Genomic DNA, 24,919 nt, shown 5'->3' with positions numbered 1-24,919 from the left:
AAAATGCCGACTGCTGGATTCTAAGTTCTTTACGTGGAAGGATGCTCTGCCCTCAATACCCAGAGTGGAAAGCACAGATCAGGCAATTCAAACTTGCTGATTAACTGAAAGACTTGGAAAACACACTATCACCTTAAAGGTTTTAGGGCCGCCGACACCTAACCCAAATAGTTCACCAACCTTTCTTCCCAGCCGTTTCGCTTCAGAACTTCAAAGGACTGCCTCAGAACCAGACGGATCAGCTAGAGACAGACAGCATTTGTTACGCAGGGGAAAGTGAGAAACACGGCTCAGCTCAGCAGAGTGGGCAGACCAGGGAAGCTCACAGAGCCTGGATCCCAAACATGAAAAAATTTCCACAATAATCACATTTAACTTCTAGATCAAAAAATGTTAACCAAGGAGGCCGAAACTCGTATACCTTTGAGCACATACTCAAATGCGATCTGATGATCACATAATGGGTGTCACAGCAAGCCTGGAACTTGCTTTGCTTCAAAAATAAGACTTTCCATTGTTTTTAAGACGCTCAACACTCTTTCCCGCCCCGAGCTCTGAGGCGCGCTGGGGGCAGGCCCCCGGGGCTCACCATGTAGAACTTGTCCAGGCGCAGCTGGTCAATGCCCTTCCACTCTCGGTTCATGGTTTGCCAAAAGGTCTGAATGAACAGGTGCTCTGCAGTGAACAAAGGGCTCTGAATGCTGGGGTTCAGGTTAACACGTCACCACATAGCAAGAAAGGCAGGAAGAGGAACAAACCAGGATTATTTATTTACTGTTCTCGAGAGTTCTTGGTCAATAATTAAGTATGCTCAGTAATTTCTGTTCCACTTAAATAAAAGCACATTATCACGACAGGGAGGCTGGTCATGTTCTATTGCTCGCCTAGAACGCTCCCCGGAGCCTTCTGCTTCATCTGTTGCAAAGTCATGTTTCTATTAAAATCAAGATTCCCTGAGCCACAGCTGCTCGCCCCGTCCACCCGTCTCTCCTAACAGTCAACCCAAGGCCACTAACCCCGATGAACACCTGGGCGATCCACGCTCAGTGTCACCTGGGGGAGCGCTAACAAAACAGTCTGTTTTTCTCTTCTGAGCCATGAAGTTAGCACTTTTTCATCCAAAAAGTTTGTTTTTCTGCTCAATTTCTTTTTGCATAACTCTTCCTTGATATAGAAAAGCTATCGTATATTCCACGTGTAGAATTTTGTCCCTTACTAGTCAGCGGGGACCCTGCTAAAATCTGGAGAACCACTGAGGGTTAATAAGGCCACTGGGATGGTTTTGTTCTGAGAAGCGCTAAGCAAAATAAACGCTTTTTCTTCGTCTGTGAATAATCGAAGCCTGAAGGAGTTGGAAACAACCAACCTCTCCCTCTGCTTATTCTTTCCGGTAAACGGGGGTTGCTTTACAGTTTACTACCAGTGATGCCCTCAGACAGCTCTGGTCCTCAGAAGGGTAGCCTGGCACCCAGAGGTTGCTGCAAACACTGGCGTATTCGCACACAGCCTCCAAGAAGGTCATGTTAACTCAGAATCTGGGAACTCTGGAGAACTGCTAATTCTCAAAATGTTTCTTTGAAGATGTCACGTGTGACATTCCACCAGACACCCCCCCATTCACCTCTTACAGAGGCAGCACCTACAGGTAACAGTTTTCCCCAAAGGACGGGTCTGCCGCCCGACATCACACACCAGCAGCCCAGGCTCACGTGACGCTAGCCCACTGGGAACGGAAGCTCTGAAGGAAGGAGAAGCAGCCATACTGACTAAAGCTCTCAGGCAAGTTACCAAATCTGACGAGCAGGGAGGTTGTGAAAGCCAGGAGAACACCAGGACTTACGGGCCTCTGAGTTGTTAACAACATGGATGAGCTGGGAAATAGTGTTCGCTAGCTCCTCCTGCAAAGGCGGGGTTGGGGAGAAACACGGGGGTTATTATGTGGTACCAGCAGGGGGAAACAGCATCACGGCCTGCGCCTCTCCCCACGGGCCGGGGGGTGGGCGTGGGGGTCCTGCACCATCAGTTTTCAATGTCACTTCCTCTAAGAAGTGTGTACTTGAGTATCTGGATTTTATCAAGTGTGAAATTCTCAATTTCACTGGACTATCGTGTCAAGTTAAAATGCGTTTGAGACTTGCTCAAGCGACATGTTTACATAAGTATCTCTAGTTATGAGTTCAAACGACCTACAGAAGAAATACATTAGCTGTCAACACTTCCTGGCTTTCAGAATATATTCTAACAAATTGAGATTCCATCCGAATCCCCCAAATAATGGGAACACAGATGCCAGCGAGGGGGAGTCACCAGCAGGCAGACAGTGGGGACTGCCACAGCGTTAAGGCTCTGGGTGTGGACCAGGACGTCCTGTCCTCGGCTGGCTCAGAGACACACTGCAAAGGCAGGGCGGCAGGACGCAAAGGTTAAGGGCGCCCTACTCGCACGCAAAGAGCCCGGCCTGCTGAGATGCACCGGCTCGCCTGCAGGGAGAACTCCGAGCTGCGGGTCTGTGAAGAAACCTGCCTTGGGGAGGGTCAGCAGAAGAACTCTGCTGGTGACTCACGTAAGGACTTGGCCTTTGCCTAGACTCAGTCTTTCTCACCCGTCTTACATGAACTCCCAGACTTGAAAGTGTTCCTGTGCATCTGTTTTCTTCCTCCACTAAAGCTGTTGGTTGTTACTTTGAATGTAATTTAAAAATATTTTGCTCTGCTGTCCTACTCAAAACATGTTCAGTGGAGTTAATCAAAGCAAGCTATTACATGGCTTAGGGGGAAGGGGTAAAGTTGCACATCAGAACCCAGATAAGTAAAACAGGCTTACCCCGTACTCCTGCAAAGGCAGGCTGGCTTCTACACACCAGAACAAAGCTCTGTAAAGAGTCTAAAACATTATCCTAACTAGTGTTGGTGGTGGGGCTCACGTACGCCTGTGCCAAGCTTCCACCGACCTGAAGGGTGAGGCCATCAGATCTGGGGCCACTGCTCACCCTGCAGAGTGTAGACCCCAGCAAGGTGGCTGCCCAGCTTCCCGGGCACCCGCAGAAGAGGGGGCCTGGAGCCCGGGGAGTGCACAGGATCTTAGACTAGAGATAAGCTATTTTTGACCACAGATAATAAAAGATGAAACAGAAACATTAAAATAAGTCACGTAAAATGTACCATGGAAACTATGAAACTGTGACAGAGAAATAATACATGTGATTTACGAGCCTTTTTCACTCTTTGAAAAGACAATCACGCACAGCACTGGGCACGCTGTGCGCCTTTCCATTTGGATGAGGGTAAGAAAGTGAATCCTTGAAGCAACGACTTTCAATTTGTTTACGTGCATCAGGGAGGGATACAGCATAACACGGGCAAGTCTTGTTCATCCAGTTGTGCCCCCAATCCAGTAAAGTGACAAAGGGAGATGGTGTTACCTGCAGAAGGGGTTCGTCCTGCACCCACATGCAGTAGAAGAGCCCTTTCCATATTTTCAGAAGTTCTTCTTGGCTGAAACCCCCTAGAAAGCAAAACAGCACAAAGACCGCATTTTAGTCTCCACGTTTCCTAAGCTTAGAACTGCCACACAAGCAGCGAAAGGGACACCACATACATTTTCCTTCACAAATGTCTTTTTTTTTTTAATTCGAAGCATTCGTTTTGTTGTCGCCAAGTAAACACGTATAAGGTAAGCGGTTTATCAGCTGTGGGGCGGGGGTGGTGGTGGCGATGTCCTCATCAGCGTAATGCATGGAAGCAAATGCCACCACGACAAAAACGTTAACCGACAGAGCGGTCACTTATAAAACAAGTTCCCCTCCCTACTCAAAACTAGTGCCTCACCCTGCACACCAACATCTCTATTGGTCTTGCAAAGTAAAACTGCAAATCCACGAAAGACGAAGGACTTGCTCAGGTCCCACACAACTGGCCCCAGGGGAAGTGGAAAGCTTTGGGATCTTTTTTTTTTTTTTTTGCAAAGATGACCCTTTTAAGGATCCTGCTGTGAGGTCAAACTTGGCTGTACCCTGACCTCTCTCTCTGCCGGTCACGGTTTTCATCTACCGGGCAAAGCACAGTCTTGTTTTAAGTGGCATCACTTTGGTCAGTCTTACTCCCACTCACTATTCGAGCCCTTTACCACCTAACCACAAGCTGCACACAGACTCCTGCCTCCTGGGTCGACCCCAGGTGTCCTGCAACAATTGCGGAGTAACATAAGGAATCACAAAATCAGGTAAGTGCACACTCTTGGAGTTTCCAAGCCTATGGAGAACAAACAGAATCCTCAAGGCCTGACGGAAGATACAAATGGTCTTCATGAAGGTTTCACCTAGAAGGTACTAGGAAGAGTCTTCTGGTCAGCCAAGGATAACTGAGGTGAGTGTAAACAAGCCAGTATTTGGAGACAATGTGATTTCAATAGTCCAAAAGATAATTAAATTAAAAAGTGACAAATGGACCCCTTTTGACAGAATGAAGTTTACTTAGTGCATTTGCCATAAGCTTTAGAGCTTTATACTGACTTCCAAGTTACTAAAGACCCTTCTGCCAACGGTGTCATTATGGTGCGTTTTGATTCTTTGTGATAGTCTCTCACTTAAAACCAACACACCATAAACTACAGTGTAATCAGTTTATTAAAGTGCATTTCCTTTAGGGGTTGGGCAAACAATACTCCCACTGGATTCCCTCCCCAGTTGTTACAAAGAAGCCACATTGGGATCTTCCCGCAGACACACAACTATGCTGTGAGTCATCGGTTCCACCAGAGCCGAGCCAACTGCCGTTGCAAGGGTGGTAACTTGGTCATGGTGACCTGGGTTCATATTCAGCCCTGTTAAGACTAATGAATTCATGGATCTGGGCAAGGATGGTCAATGTCTGCTAAAACATCAGATGAAAAAACATGGAGGAACTTTGAAATGGATACATCAGGCTCACAACACCAAACCCACTGATCCATGTTAACTCGCACAGGAAACAACTACGCATTACATGCCACAAGTGATGGGACAGGAGGAACACGACACCACCTGCTGATTATTCCTACAGAAACAGACAAGCTAAGTGACACTGCTGCAAATTCAACTTCTAACATCAGTCTGCAGGGAGCACACGGGACAGAAGAACATGTCAAATGAGGCCGTGGACGCCGTAAGCAAAACCCCCAACGTGGGAAACTACAGGACAGACACCTTGCAGATAAAAAGAAGCTGGGTGAGAACTGTCAGAATTTAAGAGTCTTAGCAGTCATACCAACCAAATGTAATGGGTAGGTCTCACCTGATTCTGATTTCATGAATAATTTATGAGATGATGGGGAAATCTCAATAGATTGGAAAAAAATTTAAAAGATGTGACAACAGTCCTGTGGTTATAGCCTGTATCTTTTCGGGGTACATCCTGAGGCCTCGGGAGATGACATGAGATGCCACGGATTTGCTTCCCAAAAATCTGGGAGAAGCAGAAAGGGGCCAACTGATGTGTGAGTGCACTCTTTGTATATTTGAAATATTCCTTAACACAAAAGAAAAAAGGACTGCATGAGACTACGAAAATTTTATCATGGGTTGCTTTCTTCTTTTTATTGTTCAGAAAATTTTTTATAATGAAACTGGAAAAGCACGAACACTGATGAACTTGGAAGCAAACAGGATTTAAAAGACACTAGTTCCTGCAGGAGACCCGGTCCTGGGCATTCCGTGTTTGCCAAGCAGCTACACTGCTGTCCCCTCCACGGCTGCCACCTTCAAGGCCAGGCCTGGGAGGGAGGCAGTGGGCTGGGAGGGCTCACTTACATGGAGGGAAGCAGCCAGCTGCGCTCACACCAGAGCAGCATGGGTCACCCCACTGCAGGTCAGATCCTCCCCCTCAGGCCTTAGGAAGGACCCAAGATCTCTCCAAGGAGACTTTGAGAGAAGACACAGCCTGCATCTGTGCTCAGTCACCCTGTTAAGTGCTGGGCAGCCTGACTGCAAACGGAACCAATCTGGGGGAGCAGAGTGTGCTATGGAGAAAAGCTAGGGTCCGGTGCCATTGGTGGAGCTCCTGCATTTGTTTTTTTTTCCCTGAAAACTAGTGTGGCTTGAATGTTCTGTCAAGTTCCAACTGCAAAAGAGTCCCAACCAATAAGAATAGATTTTTATGGCTTAAAGACTGAAACGTAAGACAAGACACTATAAACCTCTAAGAAGAAAACATAGGCAAAACATTCTCTGACATAAATCTTCGCAATGTTCTCCTAGGGTAGTCTACCCAGGTAACAGAAATGAAGCAAAAATTAACAAATGGGACTTAGTTAAACTTACAAGCTTTTGCACAGCAAAGGAAACCAGAAGCAAAACAAAGACAACCTACAGAATGGGAGAAAATATTTGCAAAAGATGAGACTAACAAGGGCTTAATTTCCAGAACATATGAACAGCTCATACAATTTAATAAGAAAAAAACAATCCAATCCCAATCCAAAAATGGGCAGAAGACCTAAACAAGCAATTCTCCAGTGAAGACATATGAATGACCAATAGGCATGTGAAAAAACGCTCAATGTCGCTAATTATCAGAGAAGTGCAAATCAAAACTACAGAGAGGCATCACATCTGTCACAATGGCCGCCATTAAAGAGTCCACAGACAAGAAACGCTGGAGAGGGTGTGGAGGACAGGGAGCCCTTCCACACTGCTGGTGGGGATGTAGTTTGGTGCAGCCACTGTGGAAAATAGTACGGAGATTCCTCAAAAAACTAAAAACAGACTTACCCTGTGAGCCAGCAATCCCACTCCTGGGCATATATCTGGAGGGAACTCTTAATTCAAAAAAGATACACTAACCTCAGTGTTCATAGCAGCACTACTTACAATGGTCAATAAACAACCTAAATGTCCATCAACAGATGACTGGATAAAGAAGGCATAGTATATTTATATAATGGAATACTACTCAGCCATAAAAAGGAATGAAATAATGCCATTTGCAGCAACATGGATGGACCTAGAGATCATCATTCTAAGTGAAGTAAGCCAGAAAGAGAAAGAAAAATACCATATATCCCTTATATATGACATCTAAAAAAAGACACAAATGAACTTATTTACAAAACAGAGACTCACAGACACAGAAAATAAACTCATGGTTACCAGAGGGGAAAGGGGGTGGGAAGGGGTTAAGTTGGGAGTTGGAGATTTGCAGATACTAACTAGTACACATAAAAGAGATAAATGACAAGTTTCCACCGTGTAGCACAAGGACCTATATTCAGTATCTTGCAGTAACCTGCAATGAAAAAGAATCTGTAAAGGAATATATATATGTATACGTATGACTGAAACGTGCTGCTGCGTGCCAGAAACCAACAGAACACTGTGAACTATACTTCAGTAAAAAAAAAAGAAAATAAAGATGTAATAAAAACCATGCAATTCACATACTGTATCAGAGGGTACAACGGAGAGCGCCTCATTCACCACCCCAAACCCCAGTCCCCCCACCAGAACCACTGCTCCCACCTGGTGTGCACCTTTCCAGCGCACGTCCACAACACTAACACGTGACACAGAAACGCGCAGCGGTGTGTGCACAGCCTCAGTATACTGCATTCTGACATATTCTGTATTCTGACCTTTTCACTTAAAAAGAGCACAGTGAATATTCATCTCCAGATGTTCCTCTAAGTGCAGCAGCACGTCAAGCGATAACGTTAGCTACCCAGGTGCCTCACGAGAACCCACGCCTGTCACGGGCAAGGGCATGGTGTGACGCGCTGCAGGGGCCTTTGCAAGAGAAAACAAGTCGATTTGGACAAAGTAACAGGGTGAGAGCAGATCCTGGACAGCGGGCCAGAAGGGAGCTGGACACGGAAATACTTTCTGACGGTTTCACCCTACGCGAAACAAAAAAGCAGAGTGGAAACAAAGTGCTGGTTAGGCCCCAGTCTGCTGTCACCAGCTGTGCACTACTAGAGGTCCGCCAACTACCCCTTGAGCCTCAGTCTCCTCACCTGTGACGCACGCAGGGTCCACAGTTAAGGTCCAAAGTAAGAGCAGGGGTGAGACGCGCTTTATAAGCGCAAAGCGCTGCTCAGCTGGCGGCTATCGTGCGATCACCTCCTGTTCCCTCCCCAAGCTCAGGGAAGCTCTTTTCTCTTTAAAAACAGCTATTTTCAATATATGCATAAAAACCACTTGTTTTCACCCACGAATTTAGCTGGTAAAATCTAGGTACCCATCTTTGAAGCGTCTAAAGCAAAGCAGAGAAATGCTTTAGAAATGTTAGAAAACTAACATTTTCTGGTTTCTTTCCGAACCCTGAAGGTGAAGACCTCTAGAGCCGAGGCAGTCCTGTTCCATGACTGCCTTTTATCTTTTCTTCTTGAGGTTGAGTTTCTTAAACTCAACACGACCAAGTTTCTACAGCAATATAGATTCAGTTATTTCAAAACGAATGAGGTTACCATGAAGGTGAGACGTGGAAACAGTAAATACTAACAAACCATGAGATGAGAAAGTCCAATGGCCTCTCTCATCACAAAACAGCCCAGGAGCCGTTTTAGGTGGGACGTAAAATGTTAGACCCAAACCCACACCTGTGACGAAACGGCCACAGCTCCCAGTTATTCCAACTACTGGGTCGAGACCCCAAACCCTGTCCGTATGAAGAAACTCGCTTCCTCCCTCGCGTCACTGAACCTACGACACCATCAGCTATCTGACTGCTTATTTCACGTGCCACCAGAAGAAAGCAAGAGTGCAAACGAAAGTCACAAGGATGATTTAAAAATTTACCCCAATTTTAGCAGATGTTAAATGTTTAAGGTTGCAGAATGGACAAAACAGGCAGAGATTTTTGTCTGTTTTGCTCACTGCTCTGTTCCCAATCCCAAGAGTGGCGTGCAAAATCCCAGCACATAGTAGGTGCTCTGCGTGTGTGCTCAGCACACGAGTGAATGAACAGGGACAAGTGGGCCCTTCCGAGTAAAACCACGGTTTTATTCTACAAAGGTGAAGGATCAACACAAACACTCAAAGCAGCAGAGCAACATTTAGTTGTTTTTAGTTCTACAAAGTTTTCAACTTGCTTTTAAAATCACAACACTATCTACATTGCTATCGGATAGTGAGTACAATTTCAGCCTGCCTTTACTGTGCCTGAGACAAGTCACACAGACATCTGAGCCTGTTAATGAGATGCCACGGTCAGGCAAGTTACTCCCCAATCTGTGTTTCTGTTCTGACGAGCACGGCGGGGTAGAAGTCCTGTCTGTGGTAGCCATCAGCGCCGTCCATGACACTCTACACTTGCTTTTCTGAACGCCCCTGCACTCCCTGCAAGGTGGACGTGATGGGGAACAAGATGTACAAGACAAGTGGCTTAGATGTGGTGGCGTGAAGCAGCCAGCACCCTGGGCCCTGGTGCAACCCCATGGGCCTCCTGCCCCTGTGCCCCTCAGCACTTGACGCCCTGCGCCTCTTCCCCCAAGGGCCCCGCACAGCAGGCTCTGTCTGGCCGGCTGAGCCCCGTGCGTAGTGCGTCTGATGTTTTTTCTTTCTCGGCGTACACAGGCTGGCCTCGTCCGTCTGGATGTGCTCCCGTTTCCAGCTAAGAGAGCAGATGGAAGCTTACATTGTTTTGGGTGAAGAACGATACATTAGCTGATAACTAAGAAGCAGTGTAGCTAAGGGCCACAACAGAGACACACTGGGTATTTCAGAATCCTAGAGGAATGGGGTGAGACAGGAGGGAAGGCATTTGGGAGCAAGTGATGCTGAAGTGAATACTGGGATTGGATCCAGCTGGGAATCTTCTCAGTAAACAGGGGGAGTGAAGGCAGAGAGGTGAGAGCTGGCGCACTGTACAGCAGGAACCAGTGTGGAGCTGTCATACCGGGGCTGAGATGGAGAGAGAAAGGCAGGGGGGACAGATCACGATCTACAGACCTGGAATTCCAGGAAGACGGTGACCTGATGGAACTGCTTCAAGAAGATGAGCCCAGACTTATTCATGGAGCACAGGTTCAAGGGGGCACAAAGGGAGCTGAGATCAGTTAGGAAGTAAGCAGGTACAGAAATCTAGAGCAGATGAAGGGTGCCTCCGGTGAGGGCAGAGTAACTCAGGGAAAGAAACAGGTAGAACCAAAGGATACTGGATGCAGGACTGGGGGAGAGGATGAGGAGGAGGAGTCCAGGACAACATCATGTGTCCAGCTAGAGTCTGCGGGGTGATGGGACCTAGTGCCCAAATGAATGAGCACAGGCAGCAGAGCAGCACCAGGACACGAGGTTGTGGGGGGAAGAAAATGAGTCATTTTGGGCATGGAGTCTGAGGACATCCAGGTGGAGATGCCAGGTGAGGAGGGCATTATCTAAGCTGAAAGTAGTAAAGGTATGGCTTAGAAAGTCAGGTTTAGGAACCTCTAGCATATAGGGGATGAGAGTAAATTAAACCTGTCAGGGCGACGCCTAATAGAATTGAAGTCAGGAAGTTTGGCTTCACTCCTCCTAGCAGACTTCCCACGAAGTTGTACTTTCTTCTTGCTGTGTAGTCTTTTGTGATTTCTCTTCAAAATAAAACTAAGAGCGTCAGTACAGGGGGAAACATCAATTCTTTCAAGTAGACTCCAGGTATTAGTACTAGTGGGAAATAAATCAGACTTTATCTTAGTGCAATAAAAAACTCCATCTCACACTGGAGTTCATACCCTCCAGGGTTTACAGACTGTATTTTGAATCAGGTAAATGGAATCCTTCAACAGCACCCCAATGCAGTCAGAACCCATACTACAAAGCCTTGTGCGACCTGGCTACTGCCTACTTTTCCAACTTCACGCCCAACATCGTCGCCCTCTCCCTTACTGATCTTCCAGCTCTTCCCGCCGCCTGGGTTCAGATCTGCCGAATGCCGCCCTGGAGAGGCCTCCCTGGAACAGCCTATGTGGAGCCGCTCCTTCTTTCCTCGGTTTTCATTTCCTTTTCATATTCCTCCCTAGATTTACTGAGACAAGTTCCTCGAGAGTAGCGATTCTATCTTCTCTCTTGTAACCCATGCACCTTAAAGTGTTGGTCAGAGGAAGGAGTGACTCAGTGAAGAGAGCACCAGAATCAGCCAGGCTAAGCCCAGGGATCCCACGTGCAGGCTAGGGGTACGACACACTGGCTCTATTCTCCGCTTCCCTACTCACCGCGACTTTCAGCACGCCACCTAACACTGCCGGCGGCTGTCTCTCAACCGAAGAACCGGACGAGACGCAGCAGGAAGCGGACACGCAGAAGCACACGACAGGGGCGCGAGTCAGTGCCCCACGCTCTCCCCGCCCCGCCCGCGGGTCCCTTGGGCTGGCCCTCTCCCCACACCCTCTGCCCAGCTCCCCACCCCCCACCCCGCGTCCCCGCCCACCCTGGGCCCCCCGGGCCCGGCCGCCACGTGCGCGGCGGACCGCCAGGCGCCCACCTGTCTCCCTTTGCGTCTTCACGCTGATGTACTGGCGCAGCTTCTTCACCGCCCGGTCCCGGATGCCCTTCTCGTGGGACGCCAGCCGCTGAGCGAACTGGATCTCGGCCGGCTGCATGGCGGGGGCCATCGCGCCTGTTGGAGCATCCCCGGCCGCAGCCAGCCGCCGCCGCCGCCGCCGCCGCCGCCGCCGCCGAGCGCCCGCCGCTGTACAGCCCGGGCCGCGACTGCGCAGAAGGCGGCGGCGCGCCAGCTGATGGCGTCACAAAGGTGCCGCCGCTCGCAGGGCGTTCTGGGAGCGAGCGCGCCCCCCCCCCCCCCCCGGCAGTCGGCGGAGCAGCCCAGCCGGGGTGGGCGTCGCGCCTCCCCGCCTGCGCTGTCTCTCGGGCGCCAAAGCTCGGGGCCGTTGACAGCGAGGTTAGCCAGCGTTGAGTGTTGGCCAAGAAGAGGCGGGCAGCCAGTTTTAAGTGGTCTAGAATCTTTACGCCCACTCCACAAAATTCCCCTCTGATCGGCGGCTGTTCCGCCAAATACGCGGAGCTGTCTTCCATCGTGTTGAGCTCCTGAGGCCGCCTGCGCCGGGTGGAAGCTGGGAAGACGGGCCGGCCTGGGGTTTTTGGCGGGATGCCTCGGGCAGCACCATCGAGGGCCCAGGTCTGGGTCCTGGGCCGGGGCAGGGGCGAGGATTTGGGGCGTGTGCTCCGGAGACTCGGGCAGGGGCAGCTTGCGGCCGGTTTCAGACAGACGAAGTCTTACGTGTACGGTAACCCGTACATTTGAACCCACAGGCTGCACCGTAGTTTGCGAACTCATTGGGCGTATTGGGGCAAGTGAATGGACCAGGTGGTGTCTCCGAGCTCATGGCGGTCATCTCAGTTCCTTACCAGCGGGCTGGACTAAGGCTCCCACTGCAGGCAGACCTCCGGAGCAGACTGTTGTCAGAAAGCTTCGACCTTTGCTGATGGAGCTTGGAGCTGAGCGCGGGAGCGGGCCCCCCCGCTGTCCGTTCACTAGAATGTGTCGCCCCTTCATCTAACATACCTCGCCAAACCGGAAAGGGCCGATTCGATTTATTCTACCAGACATTCAAACGTGGGTCTCACTGTCCTTCTACTTTGCAGTTAACAGGTTTACAACCCGGGCTAAGCCAGAAGAGCCAACGCGGGATCCCGCAGGCCCACCCCTTGTCCTTCGGGCCAAGAATGCTGCAAAAACGCTACGCGGTCTGAGCCTCGCGGCTCTCTGTACCTGAGCCCCGGCGTGGACACTTCCCGCGCTTTCTGGTGTGAGGGGTCAGAGGGCGCGCCGCCGCGCAGGCGCACGGAGCCGAGGCCGCGACGGCCATGGGCGAGGCGGGCGCCTCTGAGGAGGCCTGCCGGGTCAGTGCTGGGGCCGGGGTCGCCGCCCGTGGGTCCGAGCTGTCGCCGTCCACTCGCCTGTGCCGTGCCGTGCCGCACCGCAGCCCGCCTGGGCCTCGCCCAGCGTGCTCGAGAAGGCCTTGGGCCCCGTCCGTGGACAGCGTGGCCCGGGCCGGCAGTGGGGGGTGGCGACCCTCGCCTCAGAAACCGCGGGTGCGGGTCCAGGAGGCCGCGCGGTGGGGCGGTGGGCGAGCTCCTGTGCCACCCTGGGCCCGGACCGCCGTCGAGGCCCTAACGCTGGTTCGGCATCGCGGTGCCCGGCTGCTACAGCCGCTGCACGGGATGCCGGAGCAGGAGCTGGACTTGGGAGCCACACCCGGGTTCAGATCCTGGTGTGTCCCCTGGTACTGGTGTTACTGTGAGTCTCCTCGCCCTGCTGTGCCCTGGTTCCTGACCCGGACAGCCTTGAGGGTCGTGGGGAATACGAAGTCAGATGGCCCGCAAAGGGCTGGCGCTCCCACTGGGAATCCAGTAAAATTCCTTTTCCTCCTGATTAGCTTGGCTCTGGAATGTTAAGAAAATATTGCTGGCATTTTCTTTGGCTTTTAGGAATAGGGCCTTGTTTGCACTTAGAGAGAATTGGCTCGCAATTTGAAGGCTGGAGCTTCAGCTCTCAGGATATAATATGCATAGCAGAGGGCACATGTTTTAGAGACAATTAATGAGCACACACAAAAAAAGAGGCCTTAAAGACAAGGAAGCCAGCTGACTTGGGCTGCTAATTTCAGTCATCTGAAGAGAATCTTAATAATCTTAAGATCTGCTTGTCCTTTTAGCACATGGGAACTAAAGAAGAATTTGTTAAAGTCAGAAAGAACGACCTGGAACGTCTGACAACTGAAGTGATGCAAATCCGGGACTTCTTACCCAGAATACTAAACGGGGAAGTACTGGAAAGCTTCCAGAAATTAAAGATTGTAGAAAAAAGTGAGTCTTACTTCATCTTTAGCAGTCATTGATGGTGACAGCAATCTGTTTGAGCAGATTTACTTTATGTAAATAACCATGAGGTGATTATAAGTAAACTTTAAGATACCATTACAGTCTTTGTAATTACGTTTGGGAGAGTCAGATAAGATATAAGTAAAGGAGATGCCCACAGATGAGTAACTTGGATGTGTAAGTTTGTGTCGGCGGAAGGGTTGCCAGCTTTCTGAGTATCTGTTAACCAGCTTTCCTTTCTCCTCCTTTCTTCCTCGGCAGGAAATTTATAGCTTAAAATCTCTATTCTAAGAATTAAGCCCTTGTCTGTGTAAGTCAGGGGTCTTGCCACGAGGCAGCCTTGCATGGACTCCGGTGTTTCTCTGGGCTGAGGAGCGGACCAGTTTCTAGCGCTGGTTTGATTTTGGGCTCACTAGGGCTTGTCCGTGTGGATGCTGAGATCTGAGCTTGGCCATGGTGTCAGGTGTCAGTCTAGGAGCCTGCAGAAGCTCTTGGAGTGGTTTCGGGGTTGACGCAGCACTTGTCTGATGGAGGGTGCGTTACAGTTACACAGCCTGCAGTGGTTAAGGCTCCCTTCCCACGTTACTTTTGACCGCTAGCCGTCACTGCGTAGCCTCTTATCTTGGGGGGCCGGTTCACGTCTTTAGCACTAGACAAGGACGTATCTTGAGTTTCTGGTTTGAGGAGATGTATGCGGTCAAGGCGGCAGCCATATCCAGTTAGAAGGGGGAATGCTCATGGCTACCATGTGCCCTGCCTGTTTATTCTCTCTTTGGAATCCTCAGATCCACCCTCCTCTGCCCCGTGGTGGCGGGGAGGTGGACTACTGCGGACCGATGCCTCTTGCTTCCTTGCTGGCTGCTGGTAGGGCTCGTCAGTGGAAGGCATCAGTGGGCAGAAAATGGTTGGGATGGTTCCTCCTGCTCTCTGCACAGCTGTGCCTCCTGCTCAGGGCCTTCTCCGCAGTCCCAGCTCTCACTGGGCTCCAGTGACCTCTTTCTTCCCTCATTCTTCCAGCTAGAGGGCCGCTGCTAGTCCTGGGTGCCTTTCCATCCCTTCTGGGGGTTCTTACCCCGCGCTGTCTCTTCTGTAAGTGGCCCTTCTTGTAAAGTGAACATCTAGTTTGCTTTGTTTCCTGTGGGGACCCTGCCAGATAAGCTCCAGGTCACTGGCTTCCTGATCTCCCTGGTTCTGACCTCGTGCTCCGTCAGCAACTTTCTGAGAGCAGTTAGTCATCCTCTGTGCATTTATCTTCAGGGAAGGAAAGCGCCGACCAGCAGCTGAGGATGGCAGCCTGCTGGGTAGTTTATGTTTCTTGTTGCACACTGACTTGGCATTCTGAAAAGCACATCAAAGGCTCATGGGTTGCTTGGCATGAGTCAGTTTTTGGAGATTAGTCCTCTGCCAAAATCATACTAGTGCTTATAAAAGGGAGGCCTACAAACACATCCATAGCGACTTGATCAAAGTTAAACTTCAGGAGATCTTGCTCCCCAGTCCTTGGCCTTCCCCAGCCATGTCGTCACCTCTTTTCCTCCTGACCTCTCTGGCTGTTTCTTCTCAGTCTGCTTAGCTGATTCATTTTTCTTTGCAGCAGCCTTTCAGCTGGTGGAGTTGCTTGAGGCTCAGGCCTAGGCCCCCTTCTGTCCTCGCTCCATGGCCTCTCTGTGGGCAGTCTGTGCACACACATAGCTTTCGTTGCCATCTTGATGCTGGTGGTTCCTGGATTTATCCTTCCTGACCTCTCCTCCAGGCTCAGGGCGCTGTATCTGACTCCTCCTTGGCATTTCCTCTTGCATGTTTTACATTCATTACAAATTCTAAATGTTTGTCTTATCCTGATTGGCCTGCAACCATCAGGAAGGACCTGTAGTCTGACAAGGTCAGATTACTGGCTCATGAAATAAGGGAGACCACACACCAGAGGAAGTGAGCGTCTTGCCAACAGAGGAGAGGGCTAGTTGCTCTAGGATTTGGAGCAGGGTGCAGTTTAGATGAAATACAGATGAAGCTGTGTTTTCATGGGCTCCAAGCAAGGTAGGGCTGTGTGTGAAGGGGTCAGCATCAGGTCTCACTGCAGTGGACCCAGGCCCTGTTTCCTTGAAAATCACAAAATTTAGATAGCTGGTAGAACGTGGTGTTTAGAAATCCTCTATTTGAAGCTCTGCAGCTAGCTGGGTATCAAGGCTGCTGCTCTGTGTCACAGTGCCTTCCACCCTGCAGGGGACAGCGGATGCTTCCTCCTTCTTACTGATACAATTCCAAACAGCAAAATTTCTGGAAGTCTAGGATTTTATAGAATGGACTTTCTCTGAGCAAGAAATCAGCAGTTACTGAAAGAAGAGGTCATTATGACACTTCACTCTTGCAATATGTCCTTGGGAGAAATACTGTTTCCCATTAACTTGGTGGCCAGCTTTATGTGTCTTGTATCCCAGCCTAGCAAGTTTCCCTTCCCCACTCCACTGGACACTGGGCTTTCTCAGCCTCCCCAGGGCACCCCCATCCAGACAGAGACCTGGGATCCTCCTTGTTGCTCACCCCTCCTCTCACTATTCACTTCCCTTCCACCCCCAGCCCCTCTGCCAGTAAGTCCTGTGCCCTTCCCTTCATGGCTGCATCAGAATTTGTCAGCCCGCCTCCGTTGCCACTGCCTTCACCTGTGTCCAGGCCCTGCCATTTTGTCTGAATCTCTGCTTCCTCAGAGTGTCCACTCATTGCCCCTCGCCAGTCCTTTCTGTATACCACAGCTTGAAGAATTTTTAGCAAGCCAGTCTGCTTAAGTCAGCTTCCAGTGGCTTCTCCTTGCTCTTAGGATAAAGACTGAAAAACTTGAATATGCAGATGCTTTGGGGAAGAGTAGGGGAGAAAGTGGAGCTCACTCACTTAAATGCGTTTCCTTCTTCTCTGGGTCTTGGCTCCCAAGGCCTGCGTGACTTGGTAACTCTGTTACCTTGAAACAGTTTTTTTGGTTTGTTCAAATTCCACTTTTTGGTTATTCTCTAGGGAAGACTGATCTGCTGTACCACCGTGCTAGCTGGAAGTGGAAGTTCTTCTGCATGTGGTATTATGATTTTTAAGTTGTTAAAAATATATTGTTTGAGGTCATACAGAAAAGACAGGTTATGGAGATGTTCCAAATTAAAGGGGAGTAAAGCTACATGACAGTTAAATGCCAATACCTGACCTTAGACTGGGTGCTGTACCTTGGGGGGAGAGAATGCTGCAAAAGGCAATTTTAGGTCATTTGACAAAATTTCTAATGTTCGTGGTAGGTTAGATAAATGTATTAGTATTAATTTTCCTGGAGTTGACAACTGTATACTGGGTACCTAAGACATTATCCCTATTCTTAGAAAATATTCACTGACGTATTTAGAAATAGAGGGCCACAATATATGTAACTTACCCTAAACTGGCTGAAAAAAATGTATCGTGTGTGTGCAAGTGATGAGCAAATGTGGAGAAGTGTTGACGGTAGGTAAGTCAGGGTAAACGGTGTGTGGGTATTCTTTGTAGTATTTTTATTTATACGACATTTTGTAAGCTTGAAATTACTTCCAAATAAAATGATTAAAAACTTACTGTAAAATGGAAATACTAATTAAAGGTTTACAGAACCATGAGCATCCCTGAGGCCTTGGGTTCTTAGCAGTGGGGTTTGAGAAGCACTGCACTGCATGATTTCTGAAGCAGTTGTAGGGGTTTTGAGATTAATTTCCCAGCAGTTTGATATTAATGAGAAGAGAGTAGACCTCTGTTTCAGCTTAGCGAGGAATTATTCTGGCCGGTAGAAACATGAACCGGAGAGATAATTGATGAAGGATGGGATAATCATTGAAGAATGGGTGCCAAGAAGAGATTATTTAATTTGACCTGAAGTTTATGTATTGTGGCCCAAATTCGATAATATCAGAGTGTGTCAATCCAAGTCCTGGAAGGCGACGGAAGGGGAGACTGAGAGTGGTGAAGGGATGACAGACAGGCGTGGGCCAGGGTTTAGGGGACCGTAAGAGTGGGGCCCTGTGGTCTCCCAGGGAGCTTCCGGACCAGCAGGGGGCCGTGTGCTGGTAGGACCAGGGCCTCAGCTGGGAGGAGAAGGTCACTGCTGCTTGAACCTGGTGCGGGTGACTCAGGGGGCAGGTAGAAGTCCCATCTGCCTCCTGTCCTCGTTTCCTGTGGGGGCCGTCACTGTGCAGATCCAACAGGAAGCCACAGGAGGGAAGCCCGGTTGCTGTGGGTGCTGACTGAGCCTCCTGGGGCAGAGCAGGGTGAGAGCAGATCTGAAGGGCATGTGGGGACTGTCCAGAAGGCAGGGCCTGGGAAGGGGGAGACAGACACGGGGGTCTAGGGACAGAAGGAGAAAGGTAGTCAAGACATCCATTACTTGAATGTACCGCTCCTGCCCAGCCAGCATTCTGTTTGTATGTCAGTAGATGAAAAGCACAGGTCCCTGACTCTGGTTCATTTGGGTTCAGCAAGATTGATCTTAGTGTTTTGTGGTAGAATTCAGTTGATAAATCAGGCAGGCAGGTATTCTCAGTATGACGCATTTGCCAAGGTCCGCTGGGTAATGTGGGCATATAACAAGGGTAAGATGGGATCCTTTCCCTGGCAGTTCACAAGCAGGCTGCGCGCCACCGTGGAGATGGGAAAAGGTGGTGCAGGTACATTGGCAGCGCCAGGGGAGGACAGATTCCTATTAGTCACACGTTTTGTTTCTCTTGTAAGAGTGTTCCAGTGGCCTTTACGTTAGAAAAAGCAGCAGATTTTTGGCAGTGCAGGAAAAAAACGCTATTTCCATATTCTGGTTTCAAATCTCCTCCACATCCCTTAGGTTTGTTTTAAAATTTTGACAGCTAATTAGTGTTGTTTGCCTGGAAATGCATTTAAGCTCTTTAACTGAGAGGTTTTTTTTTTTTTTTAAATGAGTCCTGGAATATTCTCATCCTTTCACTTTTTTAACTTACTTTTTTGAAGGCTGGTTAAATTAGGATCAGGTCTTTGGGGTGGGCCCTAACCCAGTATGACTGGTGTCCTTATAAAAGGAGGGAATTTGGACACACAGACGGACACCCACAAAGGGAAGGTAACATGGAGAGATGGGGGAAGCCCAACAGGCAGAGGCGGGGTGGGAGCACACTGCCGCAAACCCAGGAGCGCCTGGGGCTACCCGAGGGGGAACGAGGCAGGAAAGGGTCACAGATTTCAGAGGGAGCGAGGCCCTGCCGGCACCTCGATTTCCAACTGTAGCCTCCAGAACTGTGAGAGAACGCGTTTCTGCTCTAAGTCACCCAGTTTGTGGTACTTTGTTATGTCTGATCTGGGAAACTAATACACCCTTCAAATCGCAGCTCAAAGTAAAGAAGGAATCCATCAGTACGTAATTCTAAATTCTTTTCTAAGCTTGTTAGTGATAAGAAGCCAGAAGTTGATTGCTTAAAAAGCCTTTATTTTGGATTTGAGACTCCTTACTGAGCTATTTTAATTAACATTTTCATATTAACATGAATTATCTGATAATGTATTAATATAAATAATAACATTATAAACATGCCAGGTGATAAAGAAAGGGCAGGAGACATTGATTCCTTTTTTTTTATAGTGTAAATTTCTTTCACTGGGTTTCGGTAGCCCTGCTTCTCATCTCTGGCTCTCTGTATCCTGCCTGTGAATGAGCTGATAGCCACTGTCATGTAATTAATACCATCAGAAAAGTAAATTTCAGAAGATACAGAGATGTTGAGGTGGCCTGTGATTTAGATTGTTCCTGTGTGTTGGTAGTCTGTTTAGGCCACCCTTTCATTCAGTTAACAGGTAACAGATTTCTCCTTTGTTTTTGAGTGCTTAAACTTAGGAGTTGAAATACAGTCCAGGCTGGGTGCCAGCCCCTTCCTGTTCTAGTACTGAGGCTGGGTAAGATAACGTCTTACTCATATATGATGTATCATTCACTGTCCGTAAAAAATCATTCTGTCCCTGATTTTTAAAAAATTGCAAAAGCTACATATCCTTGTTATAGAAGAGACATATAATCAAAACAGTCGTGTTTTTCCCTCTATCCAAGGATTAGTGGAAGGAATAAAGAAATGAAATTCATTTACATGGCAAATATTTATTGAGTGCCTAGTAGGTGCCATGTACTGTTCTAGGCATTTGAGATGCATCAGGACCCATGACGATCCTTGCCCTCATGTAGTTTAGGTAGCAGGTAAGCCCTGGCCAAGTCAAAAATGCAAGGAGGGAGTTTTGTCTGGAGGCGGCAGCAGTGCTCCCATCTGGCCACACGGCGGTGACCTCGGACAGCACAAAGGCACTTGCCTTCTGGAGAGCTGGGGTGGGTGGTGGGGCAGGGTGAGACTGTTTAACCCTGTCCCTTTGTTATGATAACTTATAATAAGGTCATAAGCAGCTATGTAGAGAGAGAGATTATGAAATTAGCATAATGAAAGAGTTTTTTGGGTGGTCTTAATTAATTCCTTCATATTTTTATCCCTAAGGCTTGTACCACGTTTGAGCACCATACAGTTTAATAATAGAAGAAAAAATGAAAAGTTAACTGCAAAGAAACAGTTTTATGCCGTCAATGATCTTACCTTAGCTTTAAAACAATTTTTCTTTTTGCCTGCGACCGTTTGCAGTTCATATTTCACTTGTAATTACATGTGTTTTCATTTAACGTTGTTACAAAAGGCAGATACTTAGTTTTCAAAGCATGCGCTTGATTTGTATAGTTGATTTCGCGGGTGGCCAGGATTAGTGGGACAAAGTCAAGAATCCTGGTGAAAGTCATGCAGTGGCGTAATACATCATAAAAGCACAGAGACCTGACTTCAGGGAGAAGAAATGGTCTTGTGTCACTTCAGCGTAGTGTCAAAGAAACACATTTTAAAGGAAGCTTTGCCAGCCATTTCAAGGTCTTAACTGCATGTATGGCTTTAGGTTCTGATCTTCCTTCTAGGGCAAAGGGTACCTAGAAAACGTAGGCTCCCTGCATTCATTGTTCATTGTTCGTGGCACTAACACCCACCCCCACCCCAGCTGAGTTTCCTTGAGGCCCAGACCCCCAGGTCGTAAAGCCGCGCCCCTCCTCTCGTGTCTGCGCTGCACTGGAGGAAGTGTCTGTGAGCCTTCTCCTTCAGGGCGGAGTGCTGTCCTGTTTTCCAGCCTCTGCCCTTTGAGGCGCTCACGGCAGCCTGCCTTTCACCCCCCTCCATTTTTACGCTTTTTCTCATTCCTAGCACTGGGTTCCCCTGTTTGCTGTCGCCAGTTGTGTGTTGATTGCATTTTGTTAGTGATGAGACGCTGGGCTGGGCTGTCGTCCTGAAGCAGCGGTCCTCAGCGTCTGTTCCCAGGCCAGCAGTATCAGCCTCACCTGCGAACTTGTTAGAAATGCAGATTCTCAAGCCCACCTCAGGCCTTCTGGATCAGAAAGTGTGAGGATGGGGCTGCGCAGGCTGTGTTATAACAAGTCTTCAGGGGATTCTGATGTCCGGTAGAGCTGGGAATCATTGTCCTCAAGCATTGCTACTTTACTTAAGCAGTTACAGCAGTAGCTCTGAGCACACTGCCCCCCAGGTCTTGTTAAATTCTGTTTGCATAAAAACTGATGATATCCTCAAAACCAAGGCACTTAAAACTTTGTTCCTTTGCTTTTTGAATGTCAGTATTTCTGTAGCATGGTATTTTTAATTTAAAGTGGATAATACTTTTGATTTCAGATTAACAGTAGTGTCTTCTGGGATTTTCGTGGGCTGTTGGAATCATCGCCTACGCGCATGAGGTGGAGAGGGCACGTTCAGTAGTCCCCGCCTTTCCCTGTGGCCTTTCCGTGTCTCCATCCCCTTTGCTTTCACTCCCCCACTGACTCCTGCAGCTGTTCCACCGAGTCAGTCTGCCAGGTGGCGAGCCTAGCTTTGTGGCTCAGCCCCGGCTGGCCCCGGCCCCTCAGTGAGCTGCCTCCTGCTTTAATGGAGCAGGTACAGATCTGTGCCATGAGACAGTCGGGCTCTCAGCCCTGCCTTCAGCCCTTGAAATAACATACTTTCTTAAAACCTTAGTGTGCAAGTCTGGCAGTAAAATGAAGTCTTAAAAGTGTAAAACAGAAAACAAAAAAGTGCTCACTGCTATGAGCTAAAAACTAACAAAAACTTAAAAAGCAGGACTTGTAGAATATTGGTTATTCAAGGACTGGTTATGCAAATAATTCTACCTCAGAAAGAAGGTTTTTCTAAGAGAAGATGAAGCAACATGGATATTAGGGGAGAGCTGTGATCTGAAATACTGAGTATTTTTATGTCTCTTTCTTGTAGACCTGGAAAGGAAAGAGCAAGAATTAGAGCAACTGAGGATGGACCGTGAGCACTTCAAAGCCCGCCTGGAGTCTGTGCAGGCGGACAGCCTGAGGGAGAAGAAGGTACGAAGCTCGCTGGTGGCTGCTGGAAGGCCAGCGTGTGGCCGTGTCCACGGGGTGCTGCTGGCCAGTCTAGCCCTTGGCCTCCAGAATCAGCGTTTTTAAGTGCACGTATCTCTGTGGGTTGGAAAACAGTTGATCGTTGGGATTTTGCAACCATTTAATGTGGAGATTATTTTAAATCGTTACCGTTAATATTTATGTTTGAAAGACCATTCATATGTTAAAATTCATAATATAATAAGAATCTTGGAAAAATAATGCACATAATGATTTATAATCAGAGAGATATATTAAATAGGAATATTTGTAATTAACTTAGGAGATCATGTACTGATGTTTTAGAAATAACCAATTATATTTTATTTTAATATTTGGGGAGACTAATAATATTTCTTTAAAATTACACATTTTTTTGTATGGAATAAAGTATTTCCTCTTCTCTTAGAAGAGCATTAGCTCCTCTTCCCTTACTCTCTCAGAACAGCTCTCTCAGAACCGTTCTGCCACTTCTGGTAAAAATTGGCGTATGAATGTATTTTCATTTCTGAACAGTGAAATAGTAGCATGAGTAACCGCGGCTCCTGTGTGCGGCGTGCTGGGTGCTGCAGTGGCCAGCTGCTGGCCTGCGTCTCCGGGCCTCTCCCAGCACAGCCACGCCAGCCGGTTCTGGTCGCCTGCAGGAGTGTTAGGTAGCTGCTCCAGGGTCCCACTGCCTGTGTTCTAAGCTTTGTTTCATACCCCCTCCTCACGTGAAGGAGCTCTGAATGTTTGTGGCTGCAGTGGAGGGTTTCCAAAACTGGTGGATTTTTTTTAAAATAAATTTTAATGTTGAGCAAGTAGAAAAGATTAGGGAAAGAGTGTTAGTCTCAAAACTGAGTTAGGTTGAATGTCACATATCGAAAGCTGAAATTTTAGCTCTGCCGTATTCTATTTAGATCATGACAAACTAAGAGGGACGCATGCTTAATTTGTCTGGACTTAAAAGTCTCGTGGTCTGAAGGAATTGATAAGTGTTAACAATGCGCTCCATGAGGTTAGTACGTCCTTAGAATGGAGACATCCTCATTAAGGTTGAAGCTTAAATTGGACAGAATCTTAGATTTCCTATTTTTAAATTGATAAGCGTAGGAAAATGCATGTTTTGTTGGCATTTTAGATGTAGTGCTTAAAAATAAGCCATTCTGGTAAAGTGCCAGAAGGAAGAAAATGGCTGTGGGAGAGCGGTGCCAGGTCACCAGCGTGTTCTGCCCAGACACGCGACATGCATTTAAGTATTTATTTTAATATTTTAGGTTATATTTTAGGTTAGGTTAATATTTTAGGGAATATTTTAGGTTAAACTATTTCCTATTTCCAGTTAAGTTTCCTGTTTAATAGTCCCACCAACTTAATACAGGTGGGCGCCCCTACGAGTTGGCTGTGACGAGGCCCTGTCTCTTCCTGCTGTGGACAGCTGGCAGTGGCCTTCTCTGTAGCCTGCTCTGTGGCCTCTGCCCAGGTCCACAGATCGTGATGCTGGACTCTGGAAGCTTATTTTAGAATTGAGGAGCCAGAAAAGAATCCAGAGACTGGATCCCAAGCTTGAGTATTGCTATTAAGTACTTCAGTTTGTGTACAAGTCGTTAGGGAGAAGGCAGAAGGCACTGAGTCCAGCATGTGAGGAAAAATCAGAAAAGAGTGTGGACTCAAAGTCATGAAGAAGCATGCTGTCCGAGAAGCAGTGCCTGTCCCCCAGGGACTGGTCAGTGAGACAAGGGAAGCTCGGGTCGTGCCTCTGTTGAGCTGGCTCCTGGTGGTGATGGAATGCCATCCATGGAAGAGGCTCTCTGGGCCTTGATGTGACCCAAGGGCTTGAGGCGGAGAATCCTGGCTGTAGCACCTTTGAACTTGAGAGAAGAGTGGGCCAGTGGAACTGTTGGGGGATGTCTGAATTTCTTTTGAGAGCTGTACCGTTACTGTGAGGTTGGGTGAGGCTTTCCACAGAGCCTCTGCTGGCAGGCTTTTTTAGTGCCGGACCGGGCTTTCCCATGTGCGGACTTGTCACAGACGGTGCGCAGCGTCACCCCGTGCTCTCTGAGGAGCTGCGTTTCTGGGGCTCGCCTGTGCCTTCATCGTCTGTTGTTTCCTTGGGACAACATCTTTCATAGTCAATAATCTAGCTTAAATATGGACTGCTACTGTTATTGTTAAAGTTTTTTTTGAATTTGTTAGGAAGGAGTTGCTACTTTTGTGATAATATAGAATCTTTGCAACAACTTCCTGTTTATTATATTTCAGGAAACTTTTAAAAGAAAAATTTACTGGTAGTATAGTTCAGTTAAAATCAGAAATGAACTCCAGAAGGATTTTGAAGGAATCTTGAAAAGTCTGTGCTTGATACTCTGTCATGATGAATATTCATTTTAGGTAATACATTAGGGTTTGATTATTGTTTCTTCTTTAAAAAACAGCTTTATTGAGGTATATTTTGTATACAATAAAATTCGTCTATTGTAAAAGTATAGTTCGATCATTTTTAGTAGAGTTATGCAGTTGTACAACTATCCCCCCAATCCAGTTTGTTTTTTAAGATTTGTTTTTTGAAATAACTGTAGAGTCACAGAAAACTGCAAAAAGTCCAGGGAAGCTTAGTGCCCGTTACCCAGTTTCCCCCAGTGGTGGTCGCGTTCACAGCCACAGAACCCGGTAAACCAGGAAGCCGACACTGGCACAGC

The 24,919-nt window shown here is 48.0% G+C and overlaps 2 protein-coding genes across 20 annotated transcripts in view; one reads left to right on the top strand and one right to left on the bottom strand.

The window, feature by feature from the left end:
- Positions 1 to 11,650, bottom strand: part of RRP1B (ribosomal RNA processing 1B) — a 37,413-nt gene extending 25,763 nt beyond the window's left edge. For 10 of the 13 annotated variants that reach the window (XM_072969962.1, XM_072969967.1, XM_072969946.1 and 7 more), the window contains exons 1-6: positions 11,430 to 11,650; positions 11,161 to 11,196; positions 3,422 to 3,504; positions 1,841 to 1,898; positions 590 to 675; positions 181 to 242 (exon numbers count right to left, since the gene is read on the bottom strand). In XM_072969962.1, coding sequence (XP_072826063.1) covers positions 181 to 242; positions 590 to 675; positions 1,841 to 1,898; positions 3,422 to 3,504; positions 11,161 to 11,196; positions 11,430 to 11,559 — 455 coding nt within the window. In that variant the 5' untranslated portion in view covers positions 11,560 to 11,650. Of the gene's footprint in view, positions 1 to 180; positions 243 to 589; positions 702 to 1,840; positions 1,899 to 3,421; positions 3,505 to 11,160; positions 11,197 to 11,429 lie in introns of those variants that run through there. The other 3 variants (XM_072969916.1, XM_072969934.1, XM_072969976.1) reach the window with 2 other exon arrangements.
- A 100-nt stretch (positions 11,651 to 11,750) lies between these two features.
- The window catches only part of HSF2BP (heat shock transcription factor 2 binding protein), a 65,004-nt gene continuing 51,835 nt past the window's right edge, over positions 11,751 to 24,919 (top strand). For 3 of the 7 annotated variants that reach the window (XM_072969884.1, XM_072969861.1, XM_072969893.1), the window contains exons 1-4: positions 11,751 to 12,083; positions 12,551 to 12,808; positions 13,624 to 13,774; positions 22,102 to 22,205. In XM_072969884.1, coding sequence (XP_072825985.1) covers positions 12,773 to 12,808; positions 13,624 to 13,774; positions 22,102 to 22,205 — 291 coding nt within the window. In that variant the 5' untranslated portion in view covers positions 11,751 to 12,083; positions 12,551 to 12,772. Of the gene's footprint in view, positions 12,084 to 12,217; positions 12,522 to 12,550; positions 12,809 to 13,623; positions 13,775 to 22,101; positions 22,206 to 24,919 lie in introns of all 7 variants that reach the window. The other 4 variants (XM_031681600.2, XM_072969866.1, XM_072969872.1 and 1 more) reach the window with 3 other exon arrangements.

This window comes from Vicugna pacos, chromosome 1 (genome assembly GCF_048564905.1).
Source record: "Vicugna pacos chromosome 1, VicPac4, whole genome shotgun sequence".
NCBI classification, from domain to species: domain Eukaryota; kingdom Metazoa; phylum Chordata; class Mammalia; order Artiodactyla; family Camelidae; genus Vicugna; species Vicugna pacos.
Note: the sequence above shows the minus strand (reverse complement) of the source record. Positions and strands in the feature narration are given on the sequence as shown.